Source organism: Acipenser ruthenus, chromosome 5, assembly GCF_902713425.1.
Source record: "Acipenser ruthenus chromosome 5, fAciRut3.2 maternal haplotype, whole genome shotgun sequence".
Lineage (NCBI taxonomy): Eukaryota > Metazoa > Chordata > Actinopteri > Acipenseriformes > Acipenseridae > Acipenser > Acipenser ruthenus.
Genome location: NC_081193.1, coordinates 1520162 through 1537239, shown reverse-complemented (window position 1 = coordinate 1537239; position 17078 = coordinate 1520162). Strand labels below are relative to the sequence as shown.

General features: G+C 40.2%; 1 protein-coding gene across 3 annotated transcripts in view; it reads right to left on the bottom strand.

The window, feature by feature from the left end:
• Positions 1-17078, bottom strand: part of LOC117402894 (serine/threonine-protein kinase D3) — a 111673-nt gene that overhangs the window by 10770 nt on the left and 83825 nt on the right. For all 3 annotated transcript variants that reach the window (XM_034921398.2, XM_034921400.2, XM_059023503.1), the window contains 6 exons: positions 8836-9112; positions 2660-2712; positions 2160-2232; positions 1927-2033; positions 1217-1378; positions 809-907 (listed from right to left, as the gene is read on the bottom strand). In XM_034921398.2, the coding sequence (XP_034777289.2) occupies positions 809-907; positions 1217-1378; positions 1927-2033; positions 2160-2232; positions 2660-2712; positions 8836-9112 (771 nt within the window). The remainder of the gene's footprint in view (positions 1-808; positions 908-1216; positions 1379-1926; positions 2034-2159; positions 2233-2659; positions 2713-8835; positions 9113-17078) is intronic.

Genomic DNA, 17078 nt, shown 5'->3' with positions numbered 1-17078 from the left:
ACCTACTGTACCCTCGCACACCACACTCTCATAAGAACCATACACCTACTGTACCCTCGCACACCACTCTCATAACACACCTACTGTACCCTCACACACAGCACTCTCATAACACACCTACTGTACCCTCACGCACCACACTCTCATAACGACACACCTACTGTACCCTCGCACACCACACTCTCATAACACACCTACTGTACCCCAACGCACCACTCTCATAACGACACACCTACTGTACCCTCGCACACCACACTCTCATAACACACCTACTGTACCCTCGCACACAGCACTCTCATAACGACACACCTACTGTACCCTCGCACACCACACTCTCATAACACACCTACTGTACCTTCGCACACAGCACTCTCATAACACACCTACTGTACCCTCGCACACCACACTCATGAGAACCAAGTCGTCTCAAATTCACAGCATTTCCAATGTGAATGCAAGTAAAAACACAGACTGGCATGGCATATGACTTGGCTGGCCAGTCAAAATGTTCTGGCGGTCCGGATTTGGACCCTGGGTCAGCCTATTGACTACCCCTGATCTAAAGTATTTATGGTTGCTACAGTAAAAAATATAAAAAAGGCAACTTGGATGAAAATGTATTCAAACCACAGACATGAAAAAACACACTATTAAATCAGAACAGGGATGCATGTCTATTTGAAACTAAGCCATCATCTTTAAAAGCTGCTCTTGCGTTCCTATAACAGGATTGTTATTGCTTCAAGTGAATGCTATGAAGGGAATGTGACAGTCCGTCAGGCTTGCACTACACTTGCACAGAACTTACTTGAGGGAAAGGCTCAGCAGAGGCCAGCAGCACGTTCTCTGGCTTCAGATCACAGTGCACGATGTTTTTGAAATGCAAATGCCTCAAAGCCACGAGGATCTGGAAGACATTTGAAAAAGTCATTGTATTACCTTTCACGAAACGCAGTAAAACTCACTTGATTCCAGGTTTGTTCTCAGCCCTGCTAACATGATACAAAATGACCCGTCTCACCCCTTCATGCACACAAACAAGAAATATACTTGACAAAACAGTGAAAAAAAATCTGGCCAAAAAACAGGTATGCTAGTTCATTTAGGTATTTACTATTAAACATGTCTATTCTATTTCATGGTCAGCAGCAGCATCAGTCTGTTTCATACCCATTTCTATTATAGAATGCACTTGACAATCAAAGAGAGAAGTCACCTGTGTCACGAGAAATTTAGTGATCCGTTCCGGCAGCCTGCTTTTCTCACTGGATAGAATCATCTCCAGCATGTCGCCATGGAGCTTCTCCATGACAACGAAGACCCTCTCTGGAGTTTCAAACATGCACTCCAGGTTCACAATGCCAGGGTGGTGCAGGTTCTGCAGAGTGAAGGAATCTGTATCAGTATAGCCTAGAGAAACATCGACAGGGGTCTTTCCATTGCACACATGTGGGCAATGGGCCTGCAAGTCACCCATACTAGAAACTACAGTCAACATGCTTGTCAAAGATTGTATTCGTTTTTATTAGATTTTTTACATGTTATTATTGTTATACTGTATTTAACAATCCACTGTTAGGTTCAATCAGGGCCCGGCCCTCTGGACCCCAATGTTAACTAAATCTTAATTGAACTCATAATTTGCTTAATTAGACCTTTAATTGTTTTCAGCTCTAAAACGGTCGGAGATGTTAAGTTAACTACAACATTTTATAAGTAACTTGAACTCTGCAACTTTTTTGGAGCGGAGAACAATTAAAAAGGTCTAATTTAGCAAACTAGGAGTTTGATTAAGGGTTTAGTTAAGTAATTGAGAGCTCAGTTGGAAAGCAGAAGACACAGGGGGTCCCCAGGACCGAGTTTGGGAAGCCCTGGGTTAATGTATACATTGTTTAGTTCATTGTATAAAGGAGAGCCTGTCCTTACCTGAAGGATCGCTACTTCATTTCTCAATTGGCTCTCCTGCTTGGTTGGGAACCTCATTTTGTCAATGACTTTGATGGCAACATCTCTTCCAGTCTTCCTGTGCTTTCCTACCCCATGTTCCACAATGTACAAAGGAGAGGGGACAGTTAGTATTGAACGCTGCTATTCATTGCTTAGGGTTCATTTGTACATCTGCAGCTTGTCAGTTTTAGAAGTACTGTATTACATCTTACCTCCATATACAATTCCAAATTGTCCAGATCCCAAAACCTCATCTGCAAATATTTGGTAAACTGAGCTTATATCCTGCATTAAAGGACAAGGCTGTTATTAAAATCCATTTAAAACAGCTTTTAAAAAACATGTGTTTTCAGTAAGTTTAAAATAAAACAGGAGAAACTCTAAACAAGTTCAGTTATTTTGTGTTTTTAAATTATATATATATATATATATATATATATATATATATATATATATATATATATATATATTTATATTATCCCTCAATTGTTTGGAGCAGTGCACATATTTTAAATTAATATGTTCATTTAAAATGTTATCGTGTGATACAAGGTGAGAAAGATGCTTCTCTTGTATTAACTCTCATATTGCTGCCTAGATTAGGAGGAGTGTGTGTGTGTTATACAATTATTTACACCTAAAGTCATTGGACATCTGCTAAACTGGATCCACCACATCTGCATATTCCGGGCATATTGCATGTTTAACTTACCACATTCTCCTGAATCTGGCAGTTGGAAACAGATATGCTGATAGACAATTCCTCTGTTGGAAGACAGCAGAACTTGATGTTAACTTTATGTAATATACACCCTGGATTACAACATGTGAAGGCCAGCGCATTTAAACCAAAGTGAGCGATGCACAACACAGGTGTAGTATTAGTATATATGTGCAGACTCTAGTCTACCAAAAAACATTAACAAAAATACTGCTGGTTTGAGGAGCAATTGCACCCCCCACCCCCACTTATCAAATATCTTGCTATCCCTGAATAAGATAATGGTCTAGTCCAGGGGGTACGCAGGACAAATTGTGTAACGGCGAACCTTTTTTTTTTTTGCATTCTCCTAAGACTTGTCAGACTCAAATCATTAAACCGCACTGGAACTGCTTTTAATTTCTGTTGTGAAATGCGCGTGACGCTAGTTAGTTTCAGAAATAAAAAGTGAGGCTGTGCTGCGCAAGACAATCACACAGCTGCGGGGCACTTGGGTTTACCGCGCTCACGTTTAATCACAACCCTCCAAGAGGTACCAATGAGAACAAAGATATACAGAGACAATGACGTACAGAGCCCTCACCACCAATCACGGTACAGCACCAATTATATATTATATTTAGGACTACTGTTTTTCGTTTTTTATTAATTACATATTTTGGTGCCTATTTTCAGCTATTTTCGAGTTTTATGTAAACCGTTTTTTCGGGGCTTTAGCTTTTTATATACTGTATGAATTTATTGTTTTCGGTTACTTTTCAAAATGCTTGGGCGGTTTGTTCAGTTAGTTCAGTTTCCTTTGCTGTCTTCTACTACGAAATCCTTTTGGTCACGGGCACATTCTCTTGCGGTTTTTGTGTGCAGGCATTTTTTTTCACATTTCGCCACAATTCGCAATTTTGTTTTAAATCCTCCGTATCTTAACTGTAATACAGCTTAACAAGCCTCCATTCGGGTTTAAAGTATTCAGAACGAATCAATCATAAATATACAAGTCAGGAGGATCGAGGGACATTTGTTTTTGTTTTTTAAGTGGGCAAGTGGTGATGAAGTCGACGTGAATTGAGTAACCATTTCCAGTGTTTTCCCAGTGTTTATTATACACTGATTATTTATTTATTTATTTATTTATTTATTTATTTATTGTATCAGTGGTGTTTTATCGGGTTTTCTCGGTTAAACCTGAAAATCAGAAGCGCTAATTATATTATTCCAGTCATTTATATAATGTATGTATTATGTGTATTATGAAAGCATATTGTAGCGTTTCACGCAGTAGGCAGAACAGAAGGAGACAACACGCTGCTTCCAGGCTCAAAGCTTTATTTAGGATCTCTTTCAGAGCCCACTGCTCTAGCCACTTGCTCTGGACCGACCACACTGAGTGAGCAACGCCCCCTTTTATAACTTAGCCCCGCCGCTTTATGCTAATCGGGTGCCAGAGTGAACAGCTATTCCATTGGTCCCCAGTCGCACACTAGGACCAATGGGCACACACAACCAACAGCCAAGGACAGGGACCAGGGCGCACCATGCGTGCAGGATAGCTCGCACAGCCACAGGGACAGAGCGAACCCGCAACTACAGGGAATACAGACGGGGGGAGAGGAACACGATACAGCGGTATTAACAGCACAGATAGTAGAAACAAGAGGGAATACAGTATGCAAACACAATACACGGATCGCTACAATATATTAAAAATAACATGAACATATAAAGCTGTATGCTAGGGGTACGCAGACAGGTGATCGGTCTGGAAGGGGGTACGTGACAATCAGGTTTGGGAACAGCTGCTCTAGTCTTTAAATATGGAAATTATTTTAATAAGCAAGCCATCTCTGAAGTGCAGTGTTACCCCAAAAATGTATTCATTTTATAGGAATGTCAAAACACAGGGGCTGGGGTATTTGTCGGCCATTTAGCCACAAGCAAATCTCTTTTTCAATACATATCCCAGAATAAACAATCGTCCACTTGTGAAAAATTGGATAAACTTTTTTATTAAAAGAATTGAATCCATGCAATACATCTTAGTTGTATTGTGGATTGTTTGACGTGGATTCTCCCTGCCATTCACTTTCACTGGGACAGTTTGAATAAGCACACATCATCTGCCATTCACTTTCACTGGGACAGTTTGAATAAGCGCACATCATCTGCCATTCACTTTCACTGGGACAGTTTGAATAAGCGCACATCATCTGCCAATCACTTTCACTGGGACAGTTTGAATAAGCACACATCATCTGCCATTCACTTTCACTGGGACAGTTTGGATAAGCGCACATCATCTGCCATTCACTTTCACTGGGACAGTTTGAATAAGCGCAGATCATCTGCCATTCACTTTCACTGGGACAGTTTGGATAAGCGCAGATCTTAAGGTCTTGAGCAGAATCACTCCATTAAAAAGTCAGACTAAACTGGAAGCAAAATATTTAAAATAAACATTCCGGAGCCAAGTTAAAAATTTCCTAAACTCCTCTAATAGCTATAGCTGCAGGGCGCATGCAGTGCTCTCCCTCACTAGTGCTGTACAGCATCCTGGACTTTGTCTTTGATTGGATACACTCCTCTAATAGCTATAGCTGCAGGGCGCATGCAGTGCTCTCCCTCACTAGTGCTGTACAGCATCCTGGACTTTGTCTTTGATTGGATACACTCCTCTAATAGCTATAGCTGAAGACAGTTCTGTTCTTTTACACTTGCTGTGCCCTGTAGTTACCGCTTCAGTATACAGTGCATTGTGAATTTAGCAGCCATTAAGATGAGCGATTAAACAAACTGCAAGATTAGCTCAAATGAGTGAAATGCAAATACATTGCAGTACTTATGTCCAATATAAATATAGGACAGTTATTAATGACTGTTTCCTTTCCCTGCCAGTGTAATGGCACGTCTATACCAGTGACTGTGGTCATGAGTTATTAAACACACAATGTACAGCACAATTAAGGGGACCTTGGTTACAAGATAAATCTAGTGAGTATTTGTTCTCAACACTGTGTCCCTTTTAAATCTGGATAATTCAGCCTGTGATATTTGTAGATATTAAACCTATTTGCACAACTAATGCAGCCACATGATTAAGAGCAAGCTGGCAGAAATGCAGTGTTATATTTACTCATGTGCTGCAATTCTGTCATTCATTCGTTAGAATGCTTCAAATGGCACATTTTTATACTTTTTTAAGGCCATGTGAAGATGTCTGTGTCCAATACTGTCTTTAGTATGCGCTGTGTGGAATATACATACACCCCCCCCACCCCCCCCACCACCTCCACCTAACACAGCGTAGACTGATTTGCAACCCTAATGACATGATATGCCACAGCAGGTGTTAGTCAATCACCCTGCACCATCCTTTAATCACACAGTACTGCACATTTAAGAAACTCTTTCATGTTCCAGGTGCTGGCATGCATGTTATCAGATACAAACATTAATAAAATACTTAATACAAAGAAAAACAGCAAACGGTAGATAGGGAAGTCCTGTTCGAAGGCACAATTTTCAGAAATTATCAATGGGTATGGGCTGAGGATTTAAGAACTGACCGTAAAATGAATTAGAGTTTGCCTCACATTCCACCCTCATGTCTCCTTCAATGTCGTCAAGAATACTGTTCCTTCAACTAAAAGCTCAGCTACCACAGCAATGCATGATCAAAATGCTTCCTTCAGCAATGCCTCATTTATAATGTAAGGAAACTTACCACCAACACTTCATACTATTGTTTTTAAAGCAACAAAACTCTAATTGTGTGCTTTAAAAACAATATGAACGAAGTTTACTCATTTCCGTTCAGCGTTAGTGAGCAGCTACCCTGCACGCTCTGGGAAAATTAAATTACTGCAGCAGCCATGGCGAATGCCAGAGAGAAGCTTGATGTGGAACTATTTGGATTTTAGCCAGATGACAACAATCTGGTTGAAGGCGGACAGCCAAAATGTCGAAAGTGTTTTAAAGAAGTGAAACACAAGGGAGGAAACACCACCAATTTATAGAAACATCTTTCAGATCGCCACCCCGATCTCTCTGCCGAAGTTTACTTTTATCTTTTACTGTTTCTTCAGTTTAAGTAAATGCGTATTACTTTAAAAAAAGGGCACAGCAAGGATAACAAATAAAACAGCAATGTGCTAGGAGCTGATCAAAAGGGAGTTCACTGATGCCTGTTTATTTCATTACAGTGCATTTGCTATAAGCTGCAAAAATATACTTTGCAGACGTGTCATTAAAACTAGCGCATGTCAAAAATGTTAGCAATGTTTTTATATTGTTTCGATTTTGTGTTAATCTGTATTTTGTGTGTATGTAATGTGATAGCTTGAAATCCTGTGTTCTGGATTGCATGCATGAGCGTTGGACTGACCAGGCTGAATACAGACTTCACTGCCAGCATATCAGTTTTCTTACAGATAACAGGATCAATGTGACACCTGCAGATGAAAGCACAGGACCTCAGAAGCTTCCGAGTCACACTGAAAACGTTTGCCAATGCAGACAGCTGCAGGTTCAGCATGAACGCAATAAAAAGCATTTACAGTTTATTATAGCAGCCAATTTACTTTCTTTGCAAGATTTTTAACAACCGATGAGCCTGATGGGCCGAATGGCCTCCTCTTGCTAGTAAAATGTCTTCTGTTCTTATTTAAGGTGCACTGGGACGTTGGTTTGACTGAGGCAGTTGGCTTGAATAGGACAGAATTATGTTCTAATAGCATGTAAGAGGAAGGCATCTACATTAGTAGCCTGTTTGTTTTAGAAATGTAGCATTAAATATAATGCTCAACTTTGAATTCACTACTGCTTTGCGTATGTTAGCAGCGTTTGAAGTACTATCAGAAGCAGTTCTTTGCCAGAAATATGTTTTTTTTTTTAATCTGCTGAACTAATGTTATTAAATTATTTGGAAGTGGTGATTTTCAAACTATCTAACACTATACAATTGTGTTTGAAATGAAGAAATACAATGTGTGTATTCCCTAATGTAACACATCACTGTTCATTTAAAAAAAATGTTTTAGCGTGTACACGAATCAACCAGGCTAGTCTAGTGTAGCATTATACTGCGTTTACTTGTTTTACTTTCTAAAAGATTTGAACAATATAGATTCATGGAGGTGTTATGATGTATGTGACTTTTTAAGAACGTAAGAAATGTTACAAACAAGAGGAGGTCCATTTGGTCTGTCTTGCTCATTTGGTTGTTTATTGATTGAAGCAGGAACCTCATCAAGCCATTTCTTGCAGTAACCGTGTGAATCAATTTTGTTCAAATTTTTTTTAGCACTTCTGAGATACCCCTGTATGTAAAACATCTGGCCTAGTTATAAAAAGTCTGCTCCAAGAAAAGTATTTCTGTGTTATTTTGTTATATATAAGAATCAAGAGATTCCTTGTAATTGGAGTATTTGAATCTGGCCGAAACACCAGAGTTCTCTTTTTATATTTAAGAAATAAAGAAAATGGTGTCTTACATTAAGTGTTGCACTTTCTTACACAAGTTTTATTTGAATTTTTTAGTTGGTGGCAATGACCTTTGAATACACTGGAACTTGTTTTCAGCAGAAAAAATGTAAATGTATATATATATATATATATATATATATATATATATATATATATATATATATATATATATATATATATATATATAATTTATAATAAAAAAATAAAATAAATATATATATATATATATATATATATATATATATATATATATATATATATATATATATATATATATATATATTCCACCATGCTGTAGCATTATCAACTGTGTATAAGCCTTTTATGCACTTTGTAAAAAAAGAAATGTAATGGACATAAGATCCAAAGTATCGTGATAGTATTGAATATCATGAAGCTGTGCATGTTGTACCAATGCTCCCTAACTGACGTATCGCAGAACACTACTTCATAACACCAGCAGGCATATCTTTGAAAGCTAATATACTAGAATATATTCACTGCCTTAAATCTATCTTAATAAAAGGACCCCCTTACAAAAAAATAAATGTATACGTTTTGTTAAAGTAAAAACACATTAGCTTTACAGCAGGATTAAAAACCTAACTCATGGTATCAACTGCAGAAATGTGCACCCCCTTGCATCCAAGTTTAAATGAGCCTTATGAATCAAAAGCATGGTTGCTTACTGTGATCTTTTCCTTGTCCTGCAGCAGCGGCCACACTGGCCTGAGGGGTAACAGGCATGAGTGCCTGTCGAATGGCTCTCTCCCAGCTTTGGGCCACCTCAAAGCCCACTCCTGAGGCAGCCAGCACAGGGTTCTGGTAGCACCCTCCACTGCTTTCTCCCACGTAGTACACCATGGTATCAGTAATGATCTCAAAGCAGTGAGGGTTGCTGCTCTGTGCCAGATTAGTAAAGTCCCGAGCCGAGTCCACCTGGAGAATCTCTGAGAGGGGAATTTCCTGCAGAAAAAACCAGCAGGAATCAAAAGCTTGTCTGAAAGGAGTCTGTGTTCATGAAGTGAAGTTATCAAAATGTCCTTATCACTGCGTGAGCTGTACTGAACTGCTTCAGCAAACTGTGCACAGCCCCTTTAGATAAGAGCTAGGTGGGTTTACTTTAAAGCTGCCCTCCCCATCTGCAAAGTAAAGACAATCTTCAGTTTGTCCGACTTCCTTGCCACTTGTGGTGAATGTAGTAAATGAAGTTCTTGTGGTTTGAAAGTTACACATGTGACTACTACAAACTGTTTTTTGAAATGCTCTGTATATAATGAATTAAAAAGGCACAGCTCAAACATTTAAGTAAAAACCATTGGAGGCAGGTAGTTATGAAGCCAATCAAAAGGGCTTGAGCACAAAGTAAAACACTAACTAGTGGATAAGAAACCAGCGTCTTGACAGAAATACCACGGGGGGATCCCTGGGCTGAGACTGAGAGTCAGCGGTAAAACCCCAATGCAAAGAAGCAAAAAAAAAAACACACTGCTAAACTCCCTTTCAAAATAAAGTGTGGACTTTCAAGTTTCACTTCTAGAACAAACACAGCTGTCTTAAGAACGATCTGGAATATTGGTGGAATATTTTTAATACTCACGACTGTAGTTATAACCCTCAAGTAAAGTCCTGTAATAATAAATCAAATCAATGTAAAAGCCCAGTAAATGAGATCTGAGATTAACGTGATTCCCCTTGTATTTACAGGTCTCTGGTATCTCTGAGCAGGTGCAGCTATCTCTGGCTTTCTGCTGAACTCTGTGTCACTTCTGTCTGCTGTGCCACTTCTTAAACACACTATGCTGCAGGTAGTAGTATCCTGAGAATATCAGCTCGAGAATATCAGCTCACCTGGATGAGAATGCCAGGCTATGAAAATGTTTTTTTTAGTCCAGATTTGAAGGCATCGGCTGAAGGGGCTTCTCTAATTCTGATGGGCAAGCTGTTCCATAATTTAGGTGCCATACAACAAAGATCTACTACCAGTTTTTTTTTCTGAAAAATAGGAACAGACAGTAACCCAGCATCCAGTGATCGAGTGGGCGATTGGGGACACAGGGTTCCAAAAGATCTTTAAGGTATGGAGGTGCAAGACCATTTAAAGCTTTAAGTTAACAGCAACACCTTAAAATCTATTCTAAAGCTAACAGGGAGCCAAAACAAGAATGCCAGAACAGGGTGATATGCTCTCGCCTCTTGACACAAGTTAAAATTCTAGCAGAAGCATTTTGTACAAGTTGGAGGCGAGAAATAATTCGATGCTACTTACCCTTTAATCTCTAAAATCTGAAGGTGTTTTTTTTTTTTTTTTTTTTAATTTAATGTGTCCAAATATAATTTCTGCTCAGACTTTCTGGAGAAAGGAGAAACAGTTCCTGTCGGTTTTACCTCCCTAACCCACCGGAGTACCTGAGCCAATACGACGCTCCTTTCAGAGTCCCCAGCGAAGACCGGCCTACTTTGCACAGGCAGGACGCGAACCTTCGCTGTATGACTCACCCTGCACACCACACGGATGTGCTTCTACCAGGTGAGCCACTCAGGGACCCCACTGAACCTGCGCTGTATGACTCACCCTGCACACCACGCGGCTGTGTGACTCACCCTGCACACCACACGGCTGTATGACTCACCCTGCACACCACGCAGCTGTATGACTCACCCTGCACACCACGCAGCTGTATGACTCACCCTGCACACCACACAGCTGTGTGACTCACCCTGCACACCACGCGGCTGTGTGACTCACCCTGCACACCACGCGGCTGTATGACTCACCCTGCACACCACACGGCTGTATGACTCACCCTGCACACCACGCAGCTGTATGACTCACCCTGCACACCACGCAGCTGTATGACTCACCCTGCACACCACGCAGCTGTATGACTCACCCTGCACACCACGCGGCTGTATGACTCACCCTGCACACCACGCGGCTGTATGACTCACCCTGCACACCACGCGGCTGTATGACTCACCCTGCACACCACACGGCTGTATGACTCACCCTGCACACCACGCAGCTGTATGACTCACCCTGCACACCACGCAGCTGTATGACTCACCCTGCACACCACGCAGCTGTATGACTCACCCTGCACACCACGCAGCTGTATGACTCACCCTGCACACCACGCAGCTGTATGACTCACCCTGCACACCACGCAGCTGTATGACTCACCCTGCACACCACGCAGCTGTATGACTCACCCTGCACACCACACGGCTGTATGACTCACCCTGCACACCACGCGGCTGTGTGACTCACCCTGCACACCACACGGCTGTATGACTCACCCTGCACACCACACGGCTGTATGACTCACCCTGCACACCACGCAGCTGTATGACTCACCCTGCACACCACACGGCTGTATGACTCACCCTGCACACCACGCGGCTGTATGACTCACCCTGCACACCACACAGCTGTATGACTCACCCTGCACACCACACGGCTGTATGACTCACCCTGCACACCACGCAGCTGAATGACTCACCCTGCACACCACGCAGCTGTATGACTCACCCTGCACACCACACGGCTGTATGACTCACCCTGCACACCACGCGGCTGTATGAATCACCCTGCACACCACGCGGCTGTATGACTCACCCTGCACACCACACGGCTGTGTGACTCACCCTGCACACCACGCGGCTGTGCTTCTACCAGGTGAGCCACTCAGGGACCACCTGTGAAGGTTTTTTAACATTATTATTATTTTAAAATAATTACTTCAGCATGTGTTGCCGATCACACACATATTGTTGCAGATGCTGCTTTTATTTAATTGTTTTTAACCATCTGAAACACATTTCCAAATAAGAGTAGAGCCTTTCATTGCCCCATGGTCCTGAGGTGACAGATTTTCCATGAGTTTTCTGTCTCCATAGAATCACTTTTCTGTGTTTGCTTCACTGAGCCGAATCAGGAAATACCATCCCATAGAGACATGCAGGCTGTCATTGGAGTTTACTATACCATCACACACAGAGACATGCAGGCTGTCATTGGAGTTTACTATACCATCACACACAGAGACATGCAGGCTGTCATTGGAGTTTACTATACCATCACACACAGAGACATGCAGGCTGTCATTGGAGTTTACTATACCATCACACACAGCACATGCAGGCTGTCATTGGAGTTTACTATACCATCACACATAGAGACATGCAGGCTGTCATTGAAGGAGTTTACTATACCATCACACACAGCACATGCAGGCTGTCATTGGAGTTTACTATACCATCACACACAGAGCACATGCAGGCTGTCATTGGAGTTTACTATACCATCACACACAGAGCACATGCAGGCTGTCATTGGAGTTTACTATACCATCACACACAGAGCACATGCAGGCTGTCATTGGAGTTTACTATACCATCACATTCATTTAAAAATTCAATTGATGCCTATGATGAATACATTTTTGTGACTAATTAGCTATTAACATTTAAAAAATTGAGTACTTTGATGTATGTTTCAATAGTAATTAAATCAAGTTATTAATCAAACTAAATCTTGTTACATACCGGTAATTGATTTATTAAAATGTTTGGATATACTGCTATTTTATTAATTACTGGCTCGTTGACAATCGTCTTAAAATAACACTACAATATGTTTTGTTGGAAAATAATAATAATAATAATAATAATAATAATAATAATAATAATAATAATAATAATAATAAACGTTTTTTGACTGATTCAAATTTCGCTGCAGATGGATTTATTTTCATAAGTTTTCTTTTGGTTAAGTGGTGCAGCTGCGTTCTGATTTTTTTTTTGGGGGGGGGGGCAGGGGGGGTGGATGTTGCAAGCCACCTGAATGTGATTTTGCAAGTTGTATTTGGTTGCACAGAGTAGTGGCGAAAAAACTAACTTCTGCAAGGCTCTCGTTCCCCTTTGTATTGTGACTAATTTAAATGTTTAATAGAAACGGCTGTTTAGTTTTTGCAATTTATTTTATTTACTAAAATTAAAGTTTTTCAATTTTTTTATTTTCACTCAGTGCATATTCTATGTGATTTCCATCTTCCACAATATTTATTTAAATGAATGAAGGGCAGTTTAGATTAGGTTTATTTATAATGTTACTGGTTTAAACATATAAAATGTTTTTCATTTGACATTTTCCCAAGGAGTGCTAATAGTGGGCCTCAGTGCCAAATGCAGCTGAACAGGTGGGCCTCGGGTGAAAAAGTCTGGGAACCCCTGTACTATACCATCACACACAGCACATGCAGGCTGTCAATGGAGTTTACTATACCATCACACACAGCACATGCAGGCTGTCATTGGAGTTTACTATACCATCACACACACAGCACATGCAGGCTGTCATTGGAGTTCACTATACCATCACACACAGAGACATGCAGGCTGTCATTGGAGTTTACTATACCATCACACACACAGCACATGCAGGCTGTCATTGGAGGAGTTTACTATACCATCACACACAGAGACATGCAGGCTGTCATTGGAGTTTACTATACCATCACACACAGAGACATGCAGGCTGTCATTGGAGGAGTTTACTATACCATCACACACAGAGACATGCAGGCTGTCATTGGAGGAGTTTACTTCTGGAAAAGAAACATTATTAGTTTAAATTCTAAATGAGGAAAACCTGGACCAGATACATAAACCAACACCTGACAGCAAGTAGCACTTTAGTTTTAGGGGGTGTTGCCCTATAGAGGAGCCATAACCCAGAGTGGCCCATTTGATCCTCTTCCAACAAACATGGGACAAATCTTAGTGCTGTCATTCTATTGTGCCTGTGAGATTCCCTTTCCTGAAATCTATACCTGATGCATACAGGCGATGCCAAGATGCTGTCAAACTGTGCTACTGTATCTTGAGTGTGGGATACTTGATAACACTTTCGGTTTCACTAGTTGAACATAAAGAAATGGAAACTAGCGTGTTAACCACTGAACCGGAGTCATGGGATATTTCGATGACACCTACCCTGATGACTAAACTAAAAGTTCACAACCTCAATCATTAATGTCTTCCTAATTATGATAGTGGAATACTTTTAAAAATGAGTTGCAGCACACGTGTCTTGCCTTGGCTCTGCTACACTGTAAACATTACTACAGTACACATGTACACCAACAGGCTTTATTGAAGGATTCCCTCATAGTCAAAGAGAACAATGCGAAAAAACCTACAGGAAATCCATGTCTTTCTTTATCACATGGCTGGTATCGGAAGGAAATGACATCAGAATACTGACTCCAAACTAAACTATAGTAAACAAAACACTCCAGAAGGAGCTTGAGTCTGGCAATGGAACACAACTAACATCCAAAATGGAAAGACTCCTCCAGACCATCAGCAAAGGAACTGTCAACATTGCAGTGGATTAGAAACGGTCTTGCAAAGCATTTGCAATAGTAGAACACAGCGCTCCAGTTCAGATGCATACTGGGTGTTTTAAGCACTGAAAAAAAATGTGAATTGCGTATGACGTTTAAATGTACTGCCTAAAGAATACGCATTGCAATTTCACTGCACAGCTTGAGTTTGCATGTTACCAAGGTTCCACTCACTTGTGATGCGTGTTTGGGACTGGTGAATAAGCAACTGGATTCCTGATCCTTAGGATTTCTCAGTGTCATCCTACTCCGACCCAAACTAACCTACCAATTGAGCTCTCCGGCAACCGAATTTCTGGAAGGTAAATCTATAGAATAAAAACAATATTGTGTTTTTGGAGAGGGTCAGGATGCTTTTTTATTGCTATAGCAAGGTGATCAATAAGGAATACAATATTATCGTTTCGCAGTATCTGTTTCTGGGTTGATTTGCTTTACAGCCATACTTTTTGTGGTCAATAAAGCAAATAGAATAATTGTTTTCGTACACTAGTTCAAAGTAACATTACAGTTAAAATGTAAGGCTACAGTTACTGCAGACCCCAGAAGTTAGCAGCCAGCATCGCAGCAGTTGTGTGTGCTGATGCGCTGGGGAGGCAAAATTAGCTGATCCCTGGAGCCAGCATTACACTTCAGCCATCAACACCTGACAGAAGGATATCTACATCATCATATGGAAGGAAGCGCAAATGGATGGAGACACCTATGGATCACATTAGTTTACTGTAAAGCTACGTCTTAGTTGGTGCTTATCTTGGCGAGAGCCGAGTTCAAATCAGCATGAAGTTTTAACATCTACTCTCGTGTAATGGAAATCATAGTAATCATTGAAAGTACACATGACTTCAAGTTAATGTTGCACTTTAATCACCCAAAATACATTTTTTTACTCACCTAGTGCCTAAATTGGAAAGTAAATAATTCAATGACCCAAATCCTTATCTGGAGTGCTGGCAGACTACACTAATATACAAATCATATGCAACAGTGTTTACATGACTGGTATGCTATGATATGCAACAGTGTTTACATGACTGGTATGCTATGATATGTAACAGTGTTTACATGACTGGTATGTAACAGTGTTTACATGACTGGTATGCTATGATATGTAACAGTGTTTACCTGACTGATATGTAACAGTGTTTACATGACTGGTATGCTATGATATGTAACAGTGTTTACATGACTGGTATGCTATGATATGTAACAGTGTTTACATGACTGGTATGTAACAGTGTTTACATGACTGGTATGTAACAGTGTTTACATGACTGGTATGTAACAGTGTTTACATGACTGGTATGTAACAGTGTTTACATGACTGGTATGTAACAGTGTTTACCTGACTGATATGTAACAGTGTTTACATGACTGGTATGCTATGATATGTATCTTTAACAGTGTTTACATGACTGGTATGATATGATATGTATCTTTAACAGTGTTTACATGACTGGTATGCTATGATATGTAACAGTGTTTATATGCCTTGATTTAGTCTTTTCAAATAACGAAGACAGAACAACTAAAACAGAGGTCAGAGAGCCATTGGCAAACTCAGACCACAACATGGTCTCATTTGAAGTGATTTTTAAAACCCCAAAAGTAATGACTAAAGCTAAGGTTTACAATTTTAGAAAAGCAAACTATGAAAGTATGAAACAGAGACTAACAGAAGTAGATTGGAGTAAAATAGAGAAAACATCCACAGGAAAAGGATGGCTGTTTGTTATAAATGTAGGCGCAAAACAATTACATCCCAAAAGTAGACAAATCTAAATCTAAAACAAAATGGCCAAAATGGTTTAATAGATCAATTAAAAAAAATATTCAGTGAAAAAAGGCACTTTACAGAGTGTTTAAAAGGGACCAAAAACAAAGTACACAGAAAGAGTACTTGGAACTGCAAACACAAGTCAAAAAGGAAGTTAGAAAGGCCAAGCGAGAGATATAAATGAACATTGCTAAGTGGGCTAAAACCAATTCTAAAATGTTTTTACAATATTATAACAGCAATTTGTTTACGACTGTAAGTCGCCCTGGATAAGGGTGTCTGCTAAGAAATAAATAATAATAATAATAGAACATTCAAAGAGGAGGTTAAATGTCTAAGAGACACAAATGGCAAAATCATAGACGAAGAAAAAAAAAATAGCAAATATATTAAATGATTACTTTTCACAGGTTTTTACAAAGGAGGACACAGGCAACATGCCCCACAGGTCGACCTTTTCCTATCCAGTTTTAAATAACTTTAGCATAACAGAGGCAGAAGTGTTAAAGGGACTAGGAGCTCTTAAAATAAACAAATCCCCTGGGCCGGATGAGATCCTCCCAATAGTACTCAAAGACATGAAAGAAGTGATTTACAAACCGCTAACCAAGGTCATGCAACAGTCTCTTGACACAGGGGTTGTACCAACAGACTGGAGAATTGCGAACGTAATACCGATCCACAAAAAGGGAGACTAAACCGAACCAGGTAACTTCAGACCAATAAGCCTGACTTCTATTACATG